Consider the following 27,485-nt stretch of genomic DNA (forward strand, 5'->3'; position numbering starts at 1 on the left):
AATCGTGTTAAAATGTGCAAAGCTGTCATTTACAAGTTGACCGAGACCTGGCCTGTGAGGCTCAGTTGGTTGAGCATCATCCTATGTACCAAAAGGTCACTGGTTCGATTCCTGCAGACACATGCGGGGGGTGGGGGGTGGGGGGAGGTTGTAGGCTCATCCCTGGTAGGGGGCGTGCAGGAGGCAGCCGATTGATGTTTCTCTTCCCCTTCCTCTTTCCCTCTCTAAAATCAGTGAAGAAATATTATTTAAAATAAAAGTTGACAAAAATTAATGAAAATGTATTTACTAGTTCAGTAAAGGTTTTAGTGAATATATTTAATCTAAAAGTTAAATAGACTTCTCACTCATTATTCACTGGATTTCAAATGTATAGTAGTTATTTTGTTGTCAAATCTATTATATGTAGTGAAAAGGCAATTTTAAAGGATTCTGAATTAACTTTTTTAACAAAGGAAAATAAAAGGTTTTAAAATCTAAGCATTTAAAAAATATGTTTTCATTGATTTTTTTTTTTTTTTTCTGGAGAGAAAGATAAAAACATCAATCAGCTCCTCCTGCCCGCCCCCTACTGGGGATCGAGCCTGCAACCTGGGCATGTGCCCTGACTGGGAATGGAAGTAGGACCTCTCAGTCCATGAGACAGCACTCAGTCCACGGAGCCACACCAGCCAGGCTACAGTCTAAGCATTTTAAATGTGTCACAGTGGAGTCTGGTTTTGCCTATGTTGTGTGGTTAAATGCCTCTGTATTTGGGGAGTAAAAGCCACCAGAGGTAGTTTAATTGGATTGTTTAATTAATAATCAGATTGTTAATTAGTAAATTAATAAATTTATTAGTAAATTAATTTGTAAATGAGTTCTAGTCATTTTATTGACTAGAAAAATAACAGCCCCTGTGATGTGCTCACCTATTGAACCATGTAGGAAAAAAAAAATCAAGGCCAAAACGATTTCTTCTAATGTCTGAGAGATATGGAAGACTTTACTCCTGCTCTAGATTCATGACTCTTTTGATCAACGCTCAGGGTGTGCCCCAGTTGTCAGTCTGCTTGTCAGAAGAACCGGAGGATCACATTAAGGCTGCTACTGCCTGGGCCCTGGCCCAGATTGGGAGACACACGCCAGAGCACGCCCGGGCTGTCGCAGTCACAAATGTCCTGCCAGTTCTGCTTTCTCTGTACATGTCAACAGAAAGCTCTGAAGATCTTCAAGTAAAAGTAAGTGCTTAATTCTTACTATTCCGTGAAGATTTGCTAGATGTTGACTGAATATGTAATTTTAAATGTCTTAATTTTCATTATGGACACTGTTGCTTTTATGAGTTAAGAAATACAGAAGAACTGAAGAGAGCCTTCTTTGAAAATGGATTACCCTCATCTCTAAACTCCAGTGATATGTTTTAAACAAAGATCTCTGCAGGTACAAAGTTGTTTGTAAAATGGATGTCTGGTTGTTGCTTTCTACATTCATATTAATTTTTGTTATAGAATAGAAACTGAAGAATAACATTTTGGAGTTAGAATTGGCTGCAGAGAACGTTAGTCCATCTTACATTTAAAAACTGAGTTCAAGCCCTGGCCGGTTTGGCTCAGCGGTTAGAGCGTCGGCCTGCGGTCCGGAGAGACCCGGGTTCGGTTCCCGCTAAGGGCACGTACTTCGGTTGCAGTTTGTCCCCGGCCCTGGTTGGTCCTGTGGGTGGCAGCCACTCGATGTGTCCCTTCACATCGATGTTTCTCTCTCTCTCTCCCTTCCTCTCTCTCCCTCCCACTCTATCTGTACAAAAAGTGGAAAAATATCCTCGGGTGAGGATAAAAAATAAAAAAAAATTGAATTCAAAGAGTTTAAGGTGCTTTCAAATGTATCATGTAACTGGACAGGGGGTGTTCCTGAAGCCATGGTCCACCTCTCCCAACTCCAGGTTTGCCTGGTTTTTAATTATTTGTTTTAAATTTGTTCCTTAAAAGAAAAATGTTCACAGTATCCACTAAATTAAACATTTAAAAATATGCATTTTTTAAAAAAATCCAGCTTTCTGAAAAAAATATTATTAGCTACTAAAATGATTCACAAAACATCAATATAAAGTAGAATGGGTTAATTAAAAATTATAGCATTTTCTTTTTTTTTTTGTTTTTTGTTTTTTTGTTTTGTTTTTTTTCCTCAGTGTTCTCAGCTTTTATTGTATGTTTATTCATGGATACATATTTATTGTATATAAACTAAAGAATTATTTGGTTAAGTTCTCCCTCAAAAGGTCAGTATTTTTCTTTTTTTATTATTATTAATTTTTGTTACAGATGTTTATTCTTTTTCCCCCACTGATTCCCCCCCTCCCTCCCTGCCCTTTCCCCAGATTGTTGTCCATGTCCACTGTTCATGCATACATGCATATAAGTTCTGTGGTTTATCTCTCCCCCACCACCCCCCTCTTTAGGGGATTGTCAGTCTGTACCCCACTTCTGCGTCTCTGGGACTACCCTATCCCTCAGACTGTTATGTTCATTATATTCCACAAATAAGTGAAATCATATGAAACTTGTCTTTCTCTGTTTGGCTTGTTTCACTTAGGATGATACTTTCAAGGTCCCTCCATGTCATCTCAAAGGATAAGAGATCTTTCTTTCTTACAGCTGCATAGTACTTATTGTGTATATGTACCACTGCTTTTTTATTCATTCGTCTACTGATGGACACTTGGGCTGTTTCCAGATTTTAGCTATTGTAAATAGTGCTGCTACAAACATGGGGATACATATATTCTTTCTGATTGGTGTTTTAGGCTTCTTAGGGTATATTCCTAGAAGTGGGATCACTGGGTCAAATGGAAGTTCAATTTTTAATGTTTTGAGGTAACACCATATTGTTTTCCATAGTGGCTGCATCATTCTGCATTCCCACCAGCATTGCACTATAGTCCCCTTTTCTCCACATCTCACCAACACTTGTTGTTTGATGATTTGTTGATGGGGGCCATTCTGACAGGTGTGAGGTGATACCTCATTGTTGTTTTAATTTGCATCTCTCTGATGATTAGTGATGATGAACATTTTTTCATATGTTTCTTAGCCATTTGTATGTCCTGTTTGGAGAGGTGTCTATTTAGTTCCTCTGCCCATTTTTTAATTGGATTCTTTGTCTTCCTATTGTGGAGTTGTATGAGCACTCTATATGTTTTGGAAATTAACCCCTTATCTGATATATCATTGGCAATTATGCTCTCCCATACAGTGGGTAGCCTTGCCGTTTTGATGATTGTATCTTTTGCTGTGCAGAAGCTTTTGAGTTTGATATAGTCCCATGTGTTCATTTTCTCCTTTGTTTCTATTGCCTTAGGTGATGTGTCAGTAAAAATTCTGCTGCGTATGATGTCTGAAATTTTGTTGCCTACAGTCTCTTCTAGGATTTTTATGGATTCATGAGTTACATTTAAGTCTTTTATCCATTTTGAGTTTATTCTCGTGTAGGGTGTAAGTTGATGGTCTAGTTTCATTTTTCTGCGAGTAGCTGTCCAATTTTCCCAGCACTATTTATTAAAGAGGCTGTCCTTACTCCACTGTATGCTCTTGCCACCTTTGTCAAATATTAATTGAGCATATTGCCTTGAGTCCATTTCTGGGTTCTCTGGTCTGTTCCACTGGTCTATATACCTGTTCTTGTGCCAGTACCAGGCTGTTTTGATTATAGTGGCTTTGTAGTATAAGCTGAAATCTGGTATTGTGATCCCTCCAACTTTGTTCTTCCTTTTCAAGATTGCTGTGGCTATTCGAGGCCTTTTTTGGTTCCATATGAACTTTTGAAGTAATTGTTCTAATTCTGTGAAGTATGCCGTTGGTAATTTGATGGGGATTGCGTTGAATCTATAGATTGCTTTGGGTAATATGGACATTTTAATGATGTTAATTCTCCCAATCCATGAACAGGGTATGTGGTTCCACTTTTCTATATCTTCCTCTATTTCTTTTTTCAATGACCTGTAGTTTTCTGCGAATAGGTCCTTTATTTCTTTGGTTAAGTTTATTCCTAGGTATCTTAAATTTTTTGCCGCAATGGTAAATGGGATTGTTTGCTTAGTTTCTCTTTCTGTGAGTTCCTCATTGGTGTATAAGAATGCCATCAATTTCTTGACGTTAATTTTGTATCCTGCTACTTTGCCAAATTCATTTATTAAGTCTTGTAAACTTTTGATGGAGTCTTTGGGGTTTTTTATGTGTTTTATCATGTCATCTGCAAATAATGACAATTTCACTTCCTTTTTTCCAATTTGGATCCCTTTTATTTTTTCTTCCTGTCTGATTGCTGTGGCTAAGACTTCCAGTACTATGTTAAATAGGAGTGATGAAAGTAGGTATCCTTCCCTTGTTCCTGTTCTTAAGGGAAATGTTTTTAGTTTTTGCCCATTGAGTTTGATGTTGGCTGTAGGTCTTTCATATATGACCTTTATTAAGTCTAGATATGATCCCTCTATTCCCACACTGCTGAACGTTTTTATCAGAAATGGATGCTGGATGTTGTCGAAGGCTTTTTCAGCATCTATTGATATTATCATGTGGTTTTTATTCTTCATGTTATTTATGTGGTGTATCACATTTATGGATTTGCAAATATTGTACCAGCCTTGCATCCCTGGGATGAATCCCACTTGGTCATGGTGGATAATTTTTTTGGTGTATTGCTGGATCCGATTTGCTAGTATTTTGTTCAGGATTTTGGCATCTATGTTCGTCAGGGATATTGGCCTGTAGTTTTCTTTCTTTGTTGTGTCTTTTTCTGGTTTTGGAATTAGAATTATGCTGGCTTCATAAAACAAGTTTGGAAGTCTTCCTTCTTCTTGAATTTTTTGAAATAGTTTGGGGAAAATCGGTATTAGTTCTTCTTTGAATGTTCGGTAAAACTCCCCCGTGAAGCCATCCGGGCCTGGGCTTTTGTTTGCTGGGAGAGTCTTGATTACATCTGCAATTTCTTCTGTTGTTATTGGTCTGTTCAAGTTTTCTATCTCTTCCTGATCCAGTTTTGGGAGACTGTGTGTTTCTAGACATTTGTCCATTTCGCTTAGATTGTCGAATTTCTTGCCATATAATTGTTCAGAGTAGTTGCTAATGATCTTTTGTATTTCTGTGGTGTCAGTTGTTATCTCTCCTCTTTCATTTCTGATTTTGTGTATTTGGGTTCTCTCTCTCTTTGTTTCTTGGTGAGTCTAGCTAAGGGTCCATCAATCTTGTTTATCTTTTCAAAAAACTAGCTCTTTGTTTTATTGATCCTTTGAATTTTTTTTTTTTTTTGGTCTCTATGTCATTTATTTCTGCTCTGATCCTTACAATTTCCTTCCTTCTACTAGCTCTGGGGTTTTCTTTTTGTTTGCTCTCTAGTTCTTTAAGTTGAGAAGATTTTTCTTCTTTTTTGAGGTAGGCCTGTAGTGCTATGAACTTCCCTCTCAGAACTGCTTTTGCTGCATCCCATAGATTTTGTTTTGTTGTGTCTTCATTTTCACTGGTTTCCAGGAAGTTTTTGATTTCTTCCTTGATCTCCTCAGTGACCCATTCATTGTTTACTAACATACTATTTAGCTTCCATGTGTTCAAATGTCTTTGTATGTTCTTCTTGCAATTGATTTCTAGTTTCATGCCATTGTGATCTGAGAAGATGCTTGATATAATTTCAATCTTCTTGAACTTGTAGAGACTTAGTTTGTGCCCTAACATGTGGTCTATCTTTGAGAATGTCCCATGTGCACTTGAGAAGAATGTGAATTCTGTAGTTTTGGGGTGTAGTTCTCTGTAGATATCTATTAAATCCATTTGGTCTAGTGCTTCATTTAGAGTCTCTGTTTCCTTGCTAATTTTTTGTCTAGAGGATCTATCCAGTGATGTCAGCGGAGTGTTGAAGTCCCCTGCTATGATTGTATTGCTATCATTTTCTCCTTTTAAGTCCTCCAGAAGTTTTTTAATATATTTTGGTGCTCCTATATTGGGTGCATATATGTTTATCAAGGTTATATCTTCCTGTTGGATAAATCCTTTCAATATTACGTAGTGGCCTTCTTTGTCTCTAATTATGGCCTTCATTCTGAAATCTATTTTATCAGATATAAGTATTGCTACCCCAGCTTTTATTTCTTTTCCGTTTGCTTGGAAGATTTTTTTCCATCCCTTCACTTTCAACCTATGTGAGTCTTTTGTTGTGAGGTGGGTCTTTTGTAAACAACATATAGATGAGTCATGCTTTCTTATCCAATCAGCTATTCTGTGTCTTTTTATGGGAGCATTCAGTCCATTTACATTTAAGGTGATTATTGATATGTACGTATTTATTGCCATTTTTGTTTAGTGTAGTTCTATTTTCCTTCCCATTTGTCCTGGTAATTACAGCAGTCCTTTTAACATTTCTTGCAGTGCTGGTTTGGTGCTAATGTATTCCCTTAGCCTTTTTTTGTCTGGGAAGCTCTTTATTTGACCTTCTATTTTGAATGATAGCCTTGCTGGGTAGAGTAGTCTTGGATTCAGATCCTTGTTTTTCATGACCTTGATTACTTCATGCCATTCCCTTCTGGCCTGTAGTGTTTCTTGTGAGAAGTCAGCTGAGATCCTTATGGGGTTCCCTATGTAGGTAACCTGTTTCTCATCTCTTGCTGCTTTTAGGATTCTCTCTTTGTCTTTAATTTTTGGCAGTTTGATTACTATGTGTCTTGGTGTGGGCCTGTTTGGGTTCTTCTTACTTGGGGCTCTTTGTGCTTCTTGAACTTGAATGCCTTCTTCCTTCACCAAATTAGGAAAGTTTTCTGTCACCATTTCTTTGAATATATTCTCTAACCCTTGCTTATTTTCTTCTTCTTCAGGGACTCCTATGGTGTGAATATTATTCCGTTTCCAGTTGTCCCACAGTTCTCTTAAGCTGTCTTCCTGTTTTTTAATCGTTTTTTCCTTTTGGTTTTCTGATTGGTTGATTTCTTCTAGCCTGTCTTCTAATTCACTGATGGTCCTCAGCTTCCCCTACTCTGCTTTTTTGACCTTCCAATGTGTTTTTCATTTCTGATATGTCATTCTTCATTTCTTCCTATTGGTTTTTAATTTCCAACTGGTTGATTTTCAACATTTCTATGTCTTTACTCGTGGTGCTCATATCCTTACACATGCTGTTGAGCTTCCTTAACATCATGGCTCAAAATTCTAGTTCTGTTAACTTGCTTAACTGCACCTCATTTATCTCATCTTCCATAGAGGTCTCTTGTTCTTTCATTTGGCTTTTGTTTCTGTTTTTCACCATTTTGTCTATCACAGTGGGCTTTGGAGCCTGCCAAATTTTCCCTGTGGGTGTTGGTGTTCTGCTGTTTGTGGCTCCCTCTCCTGGGTTTGGATGTGCCAGGGAGGACCCACTTTAAACACCACCGTCAAGTCTTTGCTTTTTTGGTTAGTGTTGCCCGCCCAGGGAATGGTAGTTATTCTCTAGCTTTTTTTGCCTGGAGGCTATTGGTAGAGTTCACCTGAAGACCCTTGGTTTCTGAGTTGCCTGAAAACCTCCCTCAGGTGCTCAGTGTAAGAGGATATCCTGAGCGTGGGGCAGCTGCTGGTTGTTAATGGGCCTCAATTAGCATTTCAATGGCCACCAGGTGGGGTTGAATCCCTGAGGGAGGGGCCACCGCCTCCCCCAGGGGCTCTGGGAAGGAGTAAAATGACCACAGTCCTGCGTGGCTGCACTCAGCGAAAGCTCTTAGCACCCTCCAAATCCCGAGTGTCCCCACACAGTTCCAGTCCAGTCTGCCCTTCCTCTGCCGGAGCCCAAGGTGAATGGCTGCTGCCAATTTAGCCTCTGTCCGGACTCTGCGACGTGGAGCCGCCTGGGACTTTTAACCCGAGGGCACTGCTTCCAGCCAATGGAGGCCCCTGCTGTGGCTCCAGCCAAGGGTGTTGCACTCAGCAGAAACCCCAGGACTGAGCCGCAGTAGTGGGACACTGCAGAGGTGGCAGTAGCTTCCAGCACAGTCCCCTGGTCCCTGCGAGTCCGTGCAGCACCAGCCGAGGGCTTAGCACGCAGAGTTCGCAGGACTCAGCCCTAGTAGCAGCGTCCCACCGAGTCCCCTGGTCCCCACGAGTCTGTGCGGCCCCAGCCAAGGGCTTAGCAGGCAACAGAGTTTGCAGGACTCATGAGGTGTCTCAGGGGAGGTGGTAGCGGCAACGTCCCGCTGAGTCCCCTGGTCCTGCCGAGTCCCCTGGTCCCAGCGAGTCCGTGCGGCACCAGCCGAGGGCTTAGCAGGCAACAGAGTTCGCAGGACTCAGGCGGGGTCACAAGGGAGGTGGTAGCAGTAACTTCCCGCCGAGTTCCCTGGTCCCCGCCCAGGCCGCTGCGGACCGTGGGCTCCCGGCCCCCTCTCGCGTCCTCGCAAGCCTACCAGGATTGAATCGGTGTTTCTGGTTATGTGGTCCTCCAAGGTATCTTTCGGTTGCCTCTTCCTGACGATTTGCCTTTATTTTCGTTGTAAATCCAGTTTGGTTCTTGGAGATGGTCTGTGTGGCTCCATTTACTTCATCGCCATTTCCCTCCCCCCTAAAAATTATAGCATTTCAAAGAAAGAAAATGTTTCCCAGCATACTGCCTTATTAGGACAGCATGTAACTATTTGAAAACAGCTTTTAGTATTGACTTGGATTTAAAGAAGTGCACAGAGCCCTACCAGTGTGGCTCAGTTGGCTATACGTCATCCTATGCACCAGAAGGTCACCAATTCTATTCCCAGTTGGGCATATGCCCCAGGTTGTAGGTTCAGTACCCAGTAGGGGGCCTTCAGGAGGCAGCCAATTGATGTTTCTTTCTCCCTCTCTGTGAAATCAATAAAAATATATTTTTTAAAATAGTGCAAAAAAAAAATGCCTGGCTGGTGTGGCTCACTGGTTAAGCGTTGACCCATGTACCAGGAGGTCGCTAGTTTGATTCCTGGTCAGGGCACATGCCCACGTTGTGGGCCAAATTCCCAGTGCGGGGCATGCAGGAGGCAGCCAATCTATGTTCTCGCTGATGGATGTTTCTTGTTTTTTTTTTTTTCCATCAATATGTCTATCTTTCTCCTCCCTTCCTCCCTCTGTAAAATCAATAAAGAAAAAAAGTGCACAAAAAAGACAATAATTCAAAGTAAAATTAACAACAGTAAGTTAAATTATATTTAAATTTTAATTAAAAGAGTAAATTAACAAATAAGAAAACACATTTAAACAACTTTAGGTGATACAATGAGTTAGGAAATTAATCAGAACTGTATGGTTCAGGTATTCTAAGAGTTAAATATAGTGCATAATCTATCAATTTATATATTTATAAATTTAAAACTATAATTTATAAATTTTTAAAGTGAATTTATGTATATTTGGTTGTGTTTACATGTTATTTCTCTACAAGTTCATTGAGTGAAGCTGATTTCTAAGATGAACGTTTTTTTCTTTTTTGATAAGACTTTCTAGACCAAAGCAATGACTTGATAGATTTCCCTTATATTTCTTGACAATGCTTGCTAGGAAGAGTTAAGACTGACAATGTGCTAAGGCCTTTTCCCATTTAACAAATTCTGTGCTTCTTTGACTTTCTGGTTGAGAAACCACAACCCCTTTTCAGTTTTGAGTTGTCCAGGACAACGAATGTACATATCTAACTGAATGTAATTTTAACCTATATATGTAGTCCTTTTTGGGCTTCGAATTTCTTTAACTCATCATTATTGTTTCTTCTTTCTCTCTCGCTTCCCTCCCCATTTTCCAAATTCCTCTTCTTTCCTCTTCCTCACTGGGCATCCTCCTGCCCCCTAACTCCAGTGACCCACCGACTATGCCCTCCTCTGCAGGGTCTCTATAGGCTTAAGCTGTGCTGCCAGGCTACAAGAGTAATTATGTTCAACTTCTAGATTATCAATAGATACATTACTAATATCACTTTCAGATTCCTGCACTTTTATTTTCCTGTAAGTTTTGGAAATAAAGGGATACCTGAGTTAGAGCATGGATAATTAATAGTGGAATCAATAATAATTATAGCTGAGAAAAATAGTCTATTAGGTAGCACTATACAGGGGTGGGCAAAAGTATGTTTACAATTATAGTACAAATAAAATAATAAATATAAGAATAAACTGTTTTGCCCTGGCCGGTTTGCTTCAGCAGTTAGAGCATCCATACTCAGACCAAAGAGTTGCGGGTTTGATTCCAGTCAAGAGCATGTAACCTCAGCTGCAGTTCGGTCCCTGCAAGGGTTGTGTGGGAGGCAACCAGTCAATGTGTCTCTTTCACATTAATGTTTCCCCCTCTCTCTCCCTCTCTCTTCCTCCTCCTCTGTCTGAAAATAAAAATGGAAAATATCCTCAGGTGTGGGGGGAAAAAAAAGAAGAAACTGTTTCATGTACTCACAACTGTAAACCTACTTGTGCCCACCCTGTATACTTTTTATATACTACCAAGTTTACATAACTTGATCTTTAATAAATTATTATGATATAGATTTTTAAAAAATGTTTTTATTGATTTTTTAGAGAGGGAGGGAGAAACATAGATGTAAGAGAGAAACATTGATCGGCTGCCTCCTGCACGTCCCACCCCCCTTACTGGGGATCAAGCCCGCAACCCAGGCATATGCCCTGACCAGAAATTGAACCGGGATCTCTCAGTCCATTGGAGGACGTTCAATCCACCGAGCCACACCAGGAATAAATTATTATGATACTAAAATGTATAATATCACTGGAGTAAAAGGCAATTTTTATTGTTTTATTTTAACAAAGGTGGTTTTAATAAAATAATTAGATTTACTAATAAAAGTTAAGGTTCCTTCTACCTACATTTGATTCAATATTTATACTTTTGGGAAATACACTGGGTATTAAATTAAATTATATCAATTATTGTCCTTTTAGCAATCTTCAAGGCTTTAAGTCCATCCAAATAGTTTCTCTGTGTAAGGAATTGGTCATACTTTTTTTTTCTTCCCCAAGTTTTTTTGGATTCTACCAGTTGTTGGATGACTGTCCAAGTCTGTTTGATTGACACTATCTTAGTAGGGAAAAATGCAACCACAAGCTTCAGGAACTATCTAATGGTTCTCATTTGTTAGGGGTTTTCAAATTACGAGGCCATGTTGGAGTTTATTTTGTCCCAAAGACAGGTCAACTTCTGTAAGCATTCTCTTATTGGTTCCCACAAGAGAACCAATGAGCAACCTCCTTGGAATTTCTTGCATGTGCCCTGACCAGGAATCGAACTGGTGACCTCTCAGTGCATAAAGTGATGTTCAACCAACTGAGCCACACCAGTCAGGGCATCAAGGCTCATTCTTGTACAGCATATATCGATACTTTGTTCCTTTTTATTGCCAAGTAATATTCTGTTGTATTGATATGCCACATTTTTTTTTTTGAAATTTTTTTTATTTATTTATTTTTTTGTTACAGATATTTTACCTTTTTACCCCATTGGCACCCCCCACCCCACCCCACCTCCACCCTGTCCCCGGCTTAGTTGTCCATGTCCATTGGTCATGCATACATGCATATAAGTTCTGTGGTTTATCTCTTCCCACCCCCCACCCCCCATCCCCTCTTCTGAGGGATGTCAGTCTGTGCCCCACTTCCATGTGTCTGGGTCTACTGTATTCCTCAGACTGTTATGTTCATTATATTCCATATATAAGTGAGATCATGTGGTATTTGTCCTTCTCTGCTTGGCTTCTTTCACTTAGGATAATACTTTCCAGGTCCCTCCATGTCCTCTCAAAGCATAAGAGATCTTTCTTTCTTACCGCTGCATAGTATTCCATTGTGTATATGTACCACAGCTTTTTGATCCATTCGTCTACTGGTGGACACTTGGGCTGTTTCCAGATCTTAGCTATTGTAAATAGTGCTGCTATGAACATGGGGGTACATATATTCTTCCTGATTGGTGTTTCAGGCTTCCTAGGGTATATTCCCAGCAGTGGGATCACTGGGTCAAATGGAAGTTCAATTTTTAATTTTTTGAGGTAGCACCATATTGTTTTCCATAGCGGCTGCACCAGTCTGCATTCCCACCAGCAGTGTATTAGAGTCCCCTTTTCTCCACACCCTCGCCAACACTTGTTGTTTGATGATTTGTTGATGGCGGCCATTCTGACAGGTGTGAGGTGATACCTCATTGTTGTTTTAATTTGCATCTCTCTGATGATTAGTGATGTTGAGCATTTCTTCATATGTCTCTTGGCCATTTGTATGTCCTGTTTGGAGAGGTGTCTATTCAGCTCCTCTGCCCATTTTTTAATTGGGTTCTTTGTCTTCCTTTTGTGGAGTTGTATGAGCACTCTGTATATATTGGAAATTAACCCCTTATCTGATACATCATTGGCAATGATGTTCTCCCATACAGTGGGTTGCCTTTCCATTTTGATGATTGTTTCTTTTGCTGTGCAGAAGCTTTTTAGTTTGATGTAGTCCCATGTGTTCATTTTCTCCTTTGTTTCTGTTGCCTTAGGTGATGTATCAGTGAAAATTCTGCTGCGTATGATGTCCGAAATTTTGTTGCCTACATTTTCTTCTAGAATTTTTATGGATTCACGGGTCACATTTAAGTCTTTTATCCATTTGGAGTTTATTTTTGTGTATGGTGTAAGTTGATGGTCTAGTTTCATTTTTTTGCATGTAGCTGTCCAATTTTCCCAACACCATTTATTAAAGAGGCTGTCTTTACTCCACTGTATGCTCTTGCCACCTTTGTCAAATATTAATTGAGCGTATTTGATATGCCACATTTTGTTTATCCAGTTACCAAATGATGAACATTTGGATTGTTTCTACTCTATTATGAATAATGCTGCTATGAAAATGAATTGTACCAATTTTGTGCACAGTTTTCACTTCTCTTGGACAGTTAGCAGTGTATTGATAATTTGGTTTAACAATTTGAGGAACTGCCAAGCTGTTTTCCAATGTAAGCACCATTTTATATTCCCATCAGCAATGTATGTGGATTCCAATTTTTCACATCCTTGCCAACATTTATCTTTGTTTTTTTTATTATAGCCTAATAGGTCTGAATTGGTATCTCACTGTGGTTTTGATTTGTATTTTCCTGATGGTTAATGATGTTGCAAATCTTTTTGCTTATTGGTCATTCATAGATCTTCTTTGGAGAAAGAACTAAATCAGACTCTTTGGCCATTTAAAAATAAACTATTCTTGAGTTTTAATAGTTTTTAATATATTTTGCATATAAGTACTTATCAGATATCTGGCTTACAAGTATTTTCTTCCAATCTGTGGACCGTCTTATTTTCTTGATGGTATCATTTACAGCAAAAAATAAATTTAATAAAATTTAATTTATATATTTTTCCTTGTATTGTTTATGCAGTTGGAGCCATACCTAAGAAGACTTTGCCTAACCCAAGGTCACAAAATTTATTCCTATGTTCCCCTTTCATTATAACTCTTCTGGCCAGAATGCTTTCAGAACAACATTAACTTTCTTTTTTTTAATCCTTACCGAGGATATTTTTCTATTTATCTTCAGATAGAGTGGGAGGGAGAGAGAGAGAGAGAGAAACATCAACACAAAAGGGACAAATCAACTGGTTGCCTCTTGCACAACCCCAGCCCTGCCGAACTGCAACCGAGGTACATGCCCTTGGCTGGAGTCAAGCCTGTGACTCATTGGTCTGCGGGCCAGTGCGCTACTGCTGGGCCAGACTGGCTTGGGCAGAACAACAGTAACTTTTGAATAAGAAACATTTTTTTATTCTAAAGAGTTTTTTATTAATAATCATCCACTATGCAAATCAATAATGAGTAATTTTTATTATTCCTCTCATTTTTTTGTGAAAAACAAAATGGTATAAAGTGTTAGCAATTAACAAAATCGTCAATACAATTTATGTGTATTAAAAGGTAATATAGTGTTGCTAGTCGCTGAGGTTTATACAACAGCTATGATCAATGTGGACAGTTTTTAGAAATGACAGAAAATGAATGAATATAGAACTGTAGATGCCATGCTAGTTCATAGGAAAACCAGGCTCAAACTCAAGTTGCCCTTAAATAGATAGCCCATGACTCCTTTTCTCCGATATCATATATTATGCATGACTACTGATAAACACTAACTACAGTGACAATTAACAAAATATAGCATCTGTTATTCATTAGTTCAAAGTAAGACATTACTTGATTTACTGATTTAAGTAAATAAAAGGGTTGGTTGACTTCATATAATTTTTCAAAGTATAAAGTAAAAACTATTTTGCTCATAGCTATAAATCACCTACCCAAGGCACATTTACTAAAGGCTATCAAATTTTTTAATCCAACATATGACATGATCTTGTATGTAGAAAATCCTATGGAACACACACACACACACACACAAATACTAGAAGTAATAAGAGTTCAACAAAATAACAGGATATAAGATCAAAATATAAAAATCAATTTTATTTAATGAGCAATCAAATATGACATTAAGAAAATAGTTTTATTCATAATAGTAGCATCAAAAAGAAAAATTATTGCCCTGGCATGTTTGGCTCAGTGGTTGGAGTGTCGACCTGCGGATCAGGGAGTCCTGGGTTCGGTTCCCGCTAGGGGCACGTACCAAAAAAAAAAAAAAGAAAGAAAAATTACTTAGGAATAAATTTAACCAATGAAGTGTAAGACTTGTATACTGAAAACTACAAAACACTGCTTAAAAATTTAAAGAAAATCTGAATGGAGAGACGTTCCATGTTCATTGGATTGAGAGATTCAATATTGTTAATACTGGGGAGTAATATTGTAATACTCCCCAAATTGATCTATATTCAACACAATCTCTATCAAAATCCCAGATGGCTTCCCTCTCCCACCCCCCATTGAAAATCTGATTCTAAAACTCTCATGGAAATGCAAAGGACCCAGATTATCTGAAAAAAGGACTTACACTGACTAATTTCAATACTTACTACAAAGCTACAGTAATAAAGATAGTGTGGTCATTCAGGAGGCAACCAATCAATGTGCCTCTCTCACATTGATGTCCCCCCCAAAAAAATAAAAATCAATGGAAAAATATCCTCAGGTGAGAATTAACAAAAACAAAAAAAGAAAATGAAAAGACTCAGAAAAAATATTTGCAAATCACATATTTGAGAAGACTTATATTCAAAATATATAAAGGCTCTTACAACTAAATAATTCAAATAACCCAAACATTAGGCAAAGATTTGAACAGAAATTTCACCAAAGAAGATATACAAATAACCAATCAGCACATGGAAAGATGTCAAACATCATTAGTCACTAGGGAAATGCAAATCTAAACCACAATAAGGTAATACTTCCCACCCACAAGAATCACTATAATTACTAAAATGGACAATAACAAGTATTGACCATCATGTGGAGAATCTTGAACCTTCTTACATTACTATTGTGAATGTAAAATGTTACAGGTACATTGAAAACCAGTTTGGCAGTTTCTCAAAATGTTGAACATAAATTTATCATCAGCACCCAACAACTCCATTCCCAGGTATCTTCCCAAGAGAAATGGAAACATTTGTCTACACAAAGACTTGTATATGAATCTTCACAGACAAATATGGAAACAACTCAAATGTCCATCAACTGGTGAATGGCTCAATAAATTGGGATAAATCTGTGTAATGGAATACTATTAACAATAAAAGAAATGAAGTACTGATACATGTTATAACATGGATAAACCTCAAAATCATTGTATTTAGCCTGGCCCGTGTGGCTCAGTGGTTGAGCATTGACCCATGCACCAAGAGGTCACCGGTTTGATTCTTGGTCACAGCACATATCCAGGTGTGGGCCAAATCCCCAGCCGGGGGCGTGCAGGTGGCGGTCAATCGATGTTCTCTCTCATGGATGTTTCCATCTCTCTCTTCCTCTCCCTTCTTCTCTAAAACCAACAAAGAAAAAAAATTTTTTTTAATTGTACTTAAGTGAAGAAGGCCAGACTAAAACATTCTCATGTATTATTTCACTTATATAAATTGTCCAGAAAAGTCAAATTTATAAACAGGAATTAGATTAGTAGTTGCCTGGGGATGGTGGGGATAAGTGGGGTGAAGGATGAGGGAATGACTACAAATGGGCATGAAGTTTCTTTCTGGGATGATGAAAATTTCTAAAATTAGATTGTGTTGATGGTGCACATCTCTGTAAATTTACTAAAAAAAAACCTACTGAACTGTGCACCTAAAATGAATTAACTTATGGTATGTAAGTTATATCTCAAAGTTGTTAAAAATCTTAAGCCCAGTAATTGACAAATAAACACAATCTTAATATACTGATATTTCTTTCATGCTGGACAATACAGCTGTTTATTAATCATGACATACAAATGGACATCCTCTCTAGAAGTATATATAGTCATAAATCTAGTATTTTTCTTAACAAAAGCTAGTAAAGCTCAGTGAATTTCTAGTGTCATTATAAGTTTGAATCCTCTAGGGTTCTTGATCAATAACTTGACAGTATATCACCCATTTGGAACAATCTACATGGTACAGTGAATATGATCTCTGTTCTACTGTTAGTACACCTTGTCACCAGTTAAGTTTAATTTGTTGACCTGCTAGTCACCTTGATCCCAACATGGTTCACAAAGGTAACTAAATATGTTGGGAATTGAAAGTTTAATTCCAACATGTTATACTACTTGCAGAGTAAACCTGGGCTGCATTACTTAATTCATTGTTTCATTTAATCTACTTGAGGACAAATATGTCAAGAGATTACAAGACTGTTTAGCCTGGGTCTCTGGAAAACCATAAATTTAATTAATTTTAGAGAGCACCACCAGAGGATATTTTCCCACTGATTTTTAGATAGAATGGGAAGGAGGTGGGAGGGGGGGGGTAAGGGATAGGGAGAGGGAGAAAGAGTGAGAGAGAGAAAGAAAGAAACACTGATGAGAGAGAGACACATCCATTGGTTGCCTCCCACGAACCCAACCTGGGCAGGGTATTGAACCTGTAACCCAGGTATGTGCTCTTAATCAGCAACTGAACCCCAGACCCGTGGTTGACTCTATAACTACCAAGCCAAACTGGCCAGAGCTGAATGAAGCTATTTCTACTTGTGATCTATAGCAGAATACCTGCAAATGCTCACTGAATAATGCACACCGTAGAGTATTTCTGACTACATACCTAAAAGACGTGAAGCCTTCTGGAGAACACAGTTTACTAGAGAAAGCCGTTATCAGGCATTCTAAGTATTTTCTCACATTTGCTGATTGAAGGAATAGGGCATTAGTTATCTCACAGCTTCATATATACAAATGTTTATAATAAAATGCAATACATATAAATTTGCAGTCTATAGCTTTATGATTAATAATTTTAATTTCCTCATAGTTATGTATAGTAAGAACTCAATAATACACTATACATTTTAAAAGTTGACAACGATAAATGGCAGGGTATTCTATGAAATCAGTGAAAGACAGAAGGAGTTTTTCTGGCAACTATTTTTATTTTATTTTATTTATTTATTTATTTTTGTTACAGATGTTTCTTTTTCCCCCATTGATTCCCCCCTCCCCACCCTGTGCCAAGCTTTGTTGTCCATGTCCATTCATTGTTCATGCATACATGCATATAAGTTCTGTGGTTTATCTCTTCCCCCACTACCTCCTTCTGGGGACTGTCAGTCTGTACCCCACTTCCATGTCTCTGGGACTACCCCGTTCCTCAGACTGTTATGTTCATTATATTCCACAAATAAGTGAGATCATGTGATATTTGGCTTGTTTCGCTTAGGATAATATTCTCTAGGTCCCTCCATGTCGTCTCAAAGGATAAGAGATCTTTCTTTCTTACAGCTGCATAGTACTCCATTGTGTATATGTACCACTGCTTTTTTATCCATTTGTCCACTGATGGACATTTAGGTTGCTTACAGATCTTAGCGATTGTAAATAGTGCTGCTATGAACATGGGGGTACATATATTCTTTCTGATTGGTGTTTCAGGCTTCTTAGGGTATATTCCTAGAAGCGGGATCACTGGGTCAAATAGAAGTTCAATTTTTAATTTTTTGAGGTAATACTATATTGTTTGCCATAGTGGCTGCACCAGTCTGCATTCCCACCAGCAGTGTACTAGAGTCCCCTTTTCTCCACACCCTCGCCAATACTTGTTGTTTGATGATTTATTGATGGCAGCCATTCTGACAGGTGTGAGGTGATACTGCATTGTTGTTTTAATTTGCATCTCTCTTATGATTAGCGATGTTGAGCATTTCTTCATATGTCTCTTAGCCATTTGTATGTCCTGTTTGGAGAGGTGTCTATTTAGCTCTTCAGCCCATTTTTTAATTGGGTTCTTTGTCTTCCTTTTGTTGAGCTGTAGGAGCACTCTCTATATATACTAGAAATTAACTCCTTATCTGTTGTATCCTTGGCAATTATGCTCTCCCACAGAGTGGGTTGCCTTTACATTTTGGTGGTGGTTTCTTTTGCTGTGCAGAAGCTTTTGATGTAGTCCCATGTGTTCATTTTCTTCTTGGTTTCTGTTGCCTTAGGTGATGTATCAGTGAAAATTTTGATGCGTATGATGTCTGAAATTTTGTTGCCTACATTTTCTTCTAGGATTTTTATGGATTCATGAGTCACATTTAAGTCTTTTATCCATTTTGAGTTTATTCTTGTGTATGGTGTAAGTTGATGGTGGCGACTATTTTTTAAAAATGAAACAACTGCAGCTTAGACCAGGAAATTGATTTCATTTCAAATTCCAGAAACCTGAGACATGAATTTTTGTCAAGCTTTCATTGAATGCTTACTTTGGTATGTATTTTGCTTTGTGTTTCAATAGAGTAAAAAAGCCATCAAGAGTATCTTACAAAAATGCACCTATTTACCAGCCCTTGAGCCATTTCTATATGATGCTCCTCCCAATATTCTGAAGCATGTGGTTGGACAGTTCAGTAAGGTAAGAAGTGCTCTTAGCCTGCAAGTGGGGGAAGAAAATGAAAATAAATTAATTTGTTTTTTTTCTGGTGGGTCTATGTTTTCTTCTGTAAGACAGGGTCAGAGTTCTCCTACTTGACTTTCACTGACTGTATTGACAGGGATGGGAACATAGACTAATAAAATTCACACATACATAATTCATACTTTCTTCTTCCTCACAGTCTCTGAACTGTCATTTTAGTGTTCTTGGGGAGTAGTTAGTATATCAACACATTAAAAACCTCATAATACAGATAATTTCTATTGATAAGTAACTTCTAGTAATTTTCCTGGTCTGTTAGTCTCACTCATCTGGGAACACTGCAAAGATCTTATAAAGAAAAGGAGAGTTTGCCTGGCTGGTGTGTCTCAGTGGATTGAGTGTCATCCTGTGGACGGAGAGGTTCCGGTTTGATTCCAGGTCAGGGCACATGCCTGGGTTGCTGGCTCAATGCCCAGTAGGGGGCGTGCAGGAGGCAACCAATCAATCTTTTTCTCTTGCATCGCTGTTTCTAGCTCTCTCTCCCTTCCTCTCTCTCTAGAAAATCAATAGAAACATTAAAAAAAAAAAAGTTTGGTGAGTGCGGGGGTTGGGTGGAGGTGGAAGAGGGCATGGAGCAGATAAATGACAATGGAAAAAATGAAATAAAATTAAAAAAAAGGAGAAATGCCTCTGAGCCCCTGAAATACTTTCCACAAAGTCCATTCACTTACCAGAGGTGCTCTCAGTCATCTGTAGTTTATTGATTTATAACAATTTTAACAAATGTAGCTGTTACATTTCTCAGATTATTGAAGATTTAATGTAGTAAGGTAGGAAGGTCAACCTGCTAGCAGTGAGCCAGCAGGATGGATTACTCATAGCAAAGGCTGAGAATGACCGCACTGCACAGCCCCCGATGGCGACCCTAAGCCATCAACACAGGTTCAAATCGCACACAGGAGATCTGGTTTAAGAAGATGGGTCTGTGGAAGTAGTATCTGTAGTGGCTCTGAGCTCAGGCTGTGCAGTTGGGTGACCTGGATTTACATTTACCAGTTGTAATATATTTATCAAAGTCTTAACCTTTCTATACCTTAGTATGATTCCCCATAAAATGGGAATAATAAGAGTACCTATTTCACAGGGTCACTGTAAAGTTAAATGAGATTTTATATGAAAAGTTTAGCTCAGTCCCGGGCACGTGTAAGTGTGTGGATGGACAGACACATGAACACACACACACCACACAAAGATCTTATTAAGATATAAAATATGGAAGTAGTTAAGGCTGATTAAAAAACTAAGAAAAATGGCCCTGGCCGGTTTGGCTCAGTGGTTGGAGTGTTGGCCTGTGGACCAGAGAGTCCTGGATTCGGTTCCCGCTAGGGGCACGTACAAAAAAAAAACAAAAAAAAAAAACTAATAAAAATGAATGGAGGCCAAATTTATTTGAATAGTAGGTTATACTACTATATAAAAGAGGTACTACTATCTGCATATTCTATTTCTGCAAATAATGAACAAAACTCTGTAATGTTATAACTTGTAAACTAGTCCCTACAGTTCAACAGGTCTAGTTTTAGGTTCTCACCTGAAAGATACTAGTAGCCTGCGCTGCTCTGAACTGTTCCCAGATCTCCAGCAGTGTGGCTGCCCCTCGGCTCCACAGCCACTGGACAGTGGGTTTCCACTGCCGAAGCTGCCTCCGGATACTGTTCTGTGTATCAAACACTCGTGTCCTGCTTTCCTCCTTCAAAGGAGCACACAAAGAAACAAACTCTCCTCCACCCCCAGTTCTAGTAAGAAACTGACCAGCTAAAGGGAGGCGGAGAGCAGTAAGGAGTGAGTGGATCATCTATAGACAGTCATCAGCTCTCGAAAATGAGCAGGTGACATTATTTCTGAAAGTTTCATTTTATAGTCTAATCTTTTAGGCTACTGAGATATTCTAGTTTTATTGAACTTGCTATAAAAATGAACACTGATCCAAATTAAGAGTTAAAAACCAGTCACTAAAGTAAATAAAAATAAATCAGAGAGATTGTGGAAGGATAGATAGCCAAGATAAAATAAAGATAGTACCTCGTGTTATACACTCAGAAATGTGCCTTTGGGAATATTTGCTTCAGGCAGAATTTTGTGTTTTCTTAACCTCAGGACACCAGAGCACTAGACAGAGAAGGGAAAGCAAGGCAGAAGGTATAAGGACAGTTTACTGTGGCTGGGGGCAGACATGGGTATGAAAACTCTCCAGGCCAGTAAGATGTTTAAAACTGATGTATCTGTGGACCATTCCATTTTTTTAAATATATACTCATGTGATATTTTACTGTCCAGGTGATGTGTAGTAACATCCTATTGGCCAGAGCCTTTTGTAGGTTGAAGTATTTGTTAAGTGCCTACATGTACCCTGTAAAGCTTTGAGGGACAGACAAAAAGAGTGAGACAAAGTTCTTCTTCAAGGAACTTCATAACCTAGCTGGGGAGACCAGAAGAAACACTTAGAGAATACTTCAGCGTGCTAGACTTCATAGTAAATGTTTTCATAGGAAGGGATATGTGGACGCGGTCTGAGGTATTCCGGGACGGCTTCAGTGGAAGAGGTGCACGTGAAAAAAGCTGGTTTTGTGGAAAGTGTAAGAACAGTGGGGAAAGAAAGGGTGCTTCTGTCAGAGGAATAGTAACAATGACCAAGGAAGAGTGGGATCCCCACTGTGAGCCCCCTCTCCAGGACCCCCCTTGTCTGTTGTCCTGCACAATTAATTTCTTCATCTGCACTGGCTCTTTCCTCTCAGCACACCAACATCCACTGTCAGATCCAGTGACTTTCTTAGACCTCACTGGCTGCTTCTTAAAATCTTCTCTTGGATTTGTTGATTCCTTACTTTCCTGATTCTTCTTCTCTCTCTCGTTTATCTCAATTTCCTTTCTCTGCCTGCTCCTTAGTATATTCATTCATTTGTTGAACATTAATTGAGAATCTATTAGGCACCAGGAACTAGAGAATAAATGAATGCACAGTTTCTGCCTTCAGGATATTTATGTGTGAAAGCCATATAGACCGATAATGAAAATACTATGTGGCAAGTGCATGGGGTTTAACCAAACGCTACGAGAGAAGAAAAGTTCCTAACATCCTGGGATAAGAGAAAGTTTCTTAAAGGAGGTAACACCTGAAATGAATTTTAAGACATAAGCAAGAGTTAGCCAAGCAAAAGGGGGAGGTGATAGGAGGGGAAAGGGCATTCTCGGAGAGGAAACAGCATGGGCAAAGGCAAGGGATGGCCCAGCTGCACCATTTGAGGTTATCGAACAAAAGTTGGTGAACAGATTAGTGGGAAAGGAAGCTGGGTTACAGGAGGCGTTCCTGGCCTTGTTAAGGAGTATGCCTGCCTTTAATTTTGTCTGTAGTGGAAAGATTTTGAACAGGTATCAGCAAAGGAGGGGAACCACTTTATGTTTTATATGTATGAGTGGATCTCCACTGCCTTTGCTCATGTTCACTGCCTTTATTTCATCTGAACAAAAAAGTTCATACATTTCTAAAAAGACTAATTCTTACTTCTTATCATCAGCGAATTCAGGCTCATTATGTTACAAGTATATTGGACACAAATTCTCTCTTACATGTCCTTGGATAGATTATTGCTTTTCAGTAACACTCCAATTTGGAAAAGAAAAGCTGACATTTTAATGTGCTTCACTTTTCCAGGTGTTGCCACATGACAGCAAAGCTCGACGACTTTTTGTAACAAGTGGTGGACTTAAAAAGGTTCAGGAGATAAAAGCAGAACCTGGATCTCTTCTTCAAGAATATATCAACAGTATTAACAACTGCTACCCAGAGGAAATAGTAAGGTAGGAAAATAGATTTTGAGAAGTTCAGAATTATAATGGGTTTTTCTGTTTTCAAATCTTGATTTTTATATCCACTGCGTCAAAGTGTGGACTTCGAAATGCTACACGAGACTAATGCATATACCTTTACCTCTGCTCTTAACTGCTTTTTTCACTCAACTTAAATAATGCTCCGATTGACACACAGATTTCCAAGTCAAACTGGAATGTCATTTGAGACATTTCTGTACTAATTTAAGACATACTTTACTAAACAATACCCAAATACAGAGTTTAAATTAAATTAATCTTTAATGTGAACCTGATTTAGAAAAAGGGCCTGTGGATTCTGATTTTCATAGTTCCCTGCATATATTATTCAGCTCACATTTATATTAACAGGAGTATTACAAATAGGAGATATGTTGAGTGTCAAAAAAAGTTACAATCTATATTGAAAAAAATGTCTATGATATGCAGGTGCTTCATAGTAATGTAGCAGGAAGCTACTTTTTAAAATTAATTTTTATTTTTTTAATGAGGTTGATTTGGCCCTGGCCAGAGTGCTGTTGGTTGTGCTTTGTCCTGTGCACCAAGAGGTTCCCGGTTTGATCCCCTCGGGGCACATGCCTACGTTTCGGGCTTGGTCCCCTGCAGTGGGGCGTGTAGGAGAGGCAGTCCATTGATGTTTCTCTCTCTCAGATATTTCTCCCTCTCTCACTCTTCCTTCCTCTCTGTCTAAAATCAATTTTAAAAACTATTAAAAAATAAGGTTTTAAAAAAATGAGGTTGATTTGAAGAGCACTAAACCTAAACCTCAGACCTTGTAAGCCTAAAAGAGAACCATAACACTACACCCAAAATAAATAAAAATGCCCACAACACATGCAGAAGGCCACGTTTTTCTAATCTTACATTAATTTCTTACTTTCTGTAATTATATTAGAGAATATAAATTCCAACTTTAAAACTTACATTATATAAGTTACATAAACTATTCTTCCTATTTAATATTAGTGGCTTTTAATACATATGGTAACATTGATTTTTAAAAACACAAAAATAATTTTATTTAAAATTAAATTTGGTTTTCTGTTCACTTATATTATACAAGTAAATTCTTTCCAAAGATCCAAAGTTTATGAACTTTTGGAGGTTTACGAGAACTCCTTGACCAAAGAGTTCCACTAAGTTAGCTTTGAAAATAATAATACATATAAAATATGCCAAAGAAATAGTATATTATAAAATGTGTGTCTACTGTATATAATTTACAAATATAATAATATACCAAAAAGTTTACATAACATATAAAATATGTGTAAGACCACTAACTGAAGAACTATGAAAATCTTTTCTCAAGGAAAGAACATAAAGCTAATTTTTATACATTTACACTCTTTTTATACATTTACACTCCCTTTAGGAAGAATGCTATTTTATGTTAAGTTTAAAATAACTTTCAATACAATTTTCTAACATAAAATCATAAGAAAATGAAAAAAGCAAACTAAAGGGCCCCCTAATGGAATGACCTTTTAGAATTAACCAATGGCAAAGAACTTTTTTGAATAGAAATCTTTCTACTCCTTACTAGGCTTATTTTTCAGAACATAAGGGAGAATAAAAAAATTCTCAAGTTAGAATCTCATTTGGTGCTTTGTCAAAATGCCATTGTAAATTTTTAACTTCTAACATTCTATGATATGGGATTTTAATTGGCTAATTATCTTGAAGAATTTTGGTTAGCTGAATTTTTCAAGTTTCTGGTGTGTGTGTGTAAATTTTTTTCATTATTGATTTTAGAGAGAGGAAGGGAAAGGGAGAGAGAGATAGAAACATTGATGAGTGAGAACACTGGTCGCCTCCTGCGTGCCCCCCACTGGGGATCTGTGCCAGAACCTGGGCATGTGCCCTGAATTGAACCGGCGACCTCTTGGTGCATGGGTCGACAATCAACCACTGAGCCACAGCAGCTGGGCTCTAGTATATTTTTTAAAGCATTTAAAACTTCTATAAAATTGTTTTTATAGAAATCTTTGAAACATTGTCTTTCTATGGAAAGAGACCAACATAATCTCAAAATGGTCTTATTTTTGCAATCATATTCTCAAGAATCACTTGGTGATTATTTCAGAACTAATTCTTCTTTATGAGACAGATTATCAATGGCCACATTCTCTCTGCTCTTTTTAGCCTGAACATTTACTTCAGATCACCTTCCAACTTCAGTAATCTTCCAAAATTTCTAATAAATGTTGTAGGTATGATGAGAGAGAAGGGACCTAGGGGTAGACGTTAGACGATCTAAGTTCTAGTCTTGTCAACACCACCCCCAAAGGTGTTTTGGGAACTCTTCTGTCTTCTGGGTCTCTGCCTAAACTGGGGAGGGGAAGATGCTTTTAGGGTACATCTAATTTGGGGAGAGAGGCATGCATACATTTGGCACATTTCTGATATGGTAACTATATAATAACCCAAATTCTACATGGGTCTAAGGTAAGGTTAATTCACTTATATTCTTAAAGGTCACACAGAGGTAAATTGAGATAGCAATGGTTGATGGGCAGAGAAAAGTAATTTTCTGTTCTTTTTTGGAAGTTCATTTTGGTTCTTTTATGAGGAGTATGTGGTTAGCAGCTACCAGACAGTAGCACACTTTTAAAATTTGGGGGTTTTATTTTTAATCTACTTCTTGCTATTTACATAACAAAATACCTACCTTGTGTCTGACATACTTGTAAGGCCCTGGAAGGTGAGGGCTACTTTAAAATGTGTGACTAACCCAGACACACAGACTTGTTGTGACTTCCTCAGTGTATGAATACTCTGAAGAGATCCACTGTCGAAGGACAATTTGTTCAAGAGTTTTCCTTTAGAGGAAAAACATTCAAGGTAGCTTTTTATGTTTGTTTTTTGGTATCTGTTTAACTATGGCTACCTATAAAAGCACAATACTGAGGAAATAAAGCTCTGTTTTGCTCACTACAACTTGACAAATTGTGGAAGAAATTAGTATACTCTCAATGATGAGTTTTTAAATCAAGCACCTGAGGATAAAAATAACTAACAAAGGAAAAGAAATTCTCAAACATCAGGTTTTATCTGAAAAAATACTTTAGGCAGCTTACTTATTTTAAGTGTTTTGGAAAATTTTAAATTATAGTTTAGATCTTTAGTCATTTATTATATTCTAGAAGGTTTGCTAAATTTTATTTGACATCTTTTTATATGCATGTAAATTCGTCCCATGGTATATGAAGCATCCCACAATGCATTTATCAATATATTTAATACTTTTTTATTAAATGGTTCATAAAATGTTCTATTTACAAGTATAAATTTATAGTACTATAGATGCCCAAGAGCAAATGAATTGACTAATTTCCTAGGATTGTGTGATGGAATATCTGTAAACCATTTTTGAAATAATTAATATAAATTATGCTCCCAGAAATTTTTGTTTTTATGGGTGACCAGATCTGATTAAAACATATATTGAGAATAATCTCTAAGACCATCTGAATGCACAAGTTGATTAGTAATAATAGACTGTGTTGACTAACTTATGAAAAAATCTATAAGCTACGATAATTAAAGCAACATCAGCAACTTGACATAATAAAAACATAGTCGCTTTAATATAACATAATATCACTGGATCCAAGTATCTTGCTTTGAAAATATCCACTCTTTGCCACTGCACTGATATCCCTAAAATGTTTTGTTGTTTATCTAGCACAGTCTTGTGAGTTGGTTTTCTTGTCAGGCTCTAACCTTGTGCACAAAGCATTACTAGAGCATACTACTCAGAGGTTTCAGTCACAGAACTATTTCAGATAAACCTTATATTGAATGATTTGTGTCTATTGAGCTGAATCTTTTTACCCGTTTCTAATAAAAATTTTTCTTTTTCAGGTACTATTCTCCTGGATATTCAGATACACTTTTGCAGAGAGTGGACAGCTACCAACCACTTATTAACTGAGCAAAGTTACGCTTTTATACTTGAATTCACAGCAGAGTAGTTACAAGTAACAGTTATTTGTAAAAGCTCTTTCTAAATTTTAAGGCATTTGTTATTGTTCTATTAAAAACCACACACACACACCCCTCCAACTAGATACAGATGAAAGATGGTATTCAAAAACTCATAGTTATTTTGGCCAATTCTTCATAGGCACAGGCAAGGAAAACTGTCCTTGTAAATTCCACAGTAGGTACTAGAAGGAAAACAGTTGAAAAGAAGAAACTGATGACGGAAGTACGAAGACTCTAAACAAATACTGGTGACATCAATGCATGAACCGAACACAGATTCTGTGAATAACCTGTCATAGATAACCTTAAGAACTTAGGAAACTCCTTTTCGCCCCAAGTTCCCTGAGCTCTTATCTTACCCTACCTAAACTGTTTCTTACCTGCACGGGGCTGGAGAGGACAGAAGCGAACATTAAGCATTATGCTGCCGCAGAAGCACAGCTGAAGCATGATGGCGCTGGTCTTGAATGGTGGTGGTGGAGTTGGGGTGAAGTGGTTGGATTCCGTGTATATTTAAAGGTAAAAGCAACAAGATCTGATATAGATTGAATGTGAGATGTGTGGGGTGTGTAAAGAATGAAGTGAGATAATAGTGGCTTTTCAAATAGAATACTTGATGATTTAGTTGGGTTTTTATAAAATCAAATAAACATCTTTGA

At 37.8% G+C, this 27,485-nt stretch overlaps 1 protein-coding gene across 1 annotated transcript; it reads left to right on the top strand.

Moving 5' to 3' along the window:
* The first annotated feature begins 1,004 nt into the window (after positions 1 to 1,004).
* LOC118633953 (sperm-associated antigen 6) lies at positions 1,005 to 27,485 on the top strand. Its single transcript, XM_036268283.1, has 4 exons — positions 1,005 to 1,220; positions 18,829 to 18,945; positions 22,661 to 22,806; positions 26,704 to 27,485. The coding sequence occupies exons 1-4, from the start codon at positions 1,005 to 1,007 to the stop codon at positions 26,771 to 26,773; spliced, it is 549 nt and encodes a 182-aa protein (XP_036124176.1). The 3' UTR covers positions 26,774 to 27,485.

Source organism: Molossus molossus, unplaced genomic scaffold (genome assembly GCF_014108415.1).
Source record: "Molossus molossus isolate mMolMol1 unplaced genomic scaffold, mMolMol1.p scaffold_m16_p_1, whole genome shotgun sequence".
In the NCBI taxonomy this organism is placed as follows: Eukaryota; Metazoa; Chordata; class Mammalia; order Chiroptera; family Molossidae; genus Molossus; species Molossus molossus.

Coding starts and splice junctions, on each gene's coding strand:
- LOC118633953 (XM_036268283.1), top strand. CDS start 1,005: ATGACTCTTTTGATCAACGCTCAGGGTGTGCCCCAGTTGTCAGTCTGC. Junction 1,221..18,828: donor CTGAAGATCTTCAAGTAAAA/GTAAGTGCTTAA, acceptor GTGTTTCAATAG/AGTAAAAAAGCCATCAAGAG. Junction 22,807..26,703: donor TACCCAGAGGAAATAGTAAG/GTAGGAAAATAG, acceptor TTTCTTTTTCAG/GTACTATTCTCCTGGATATT.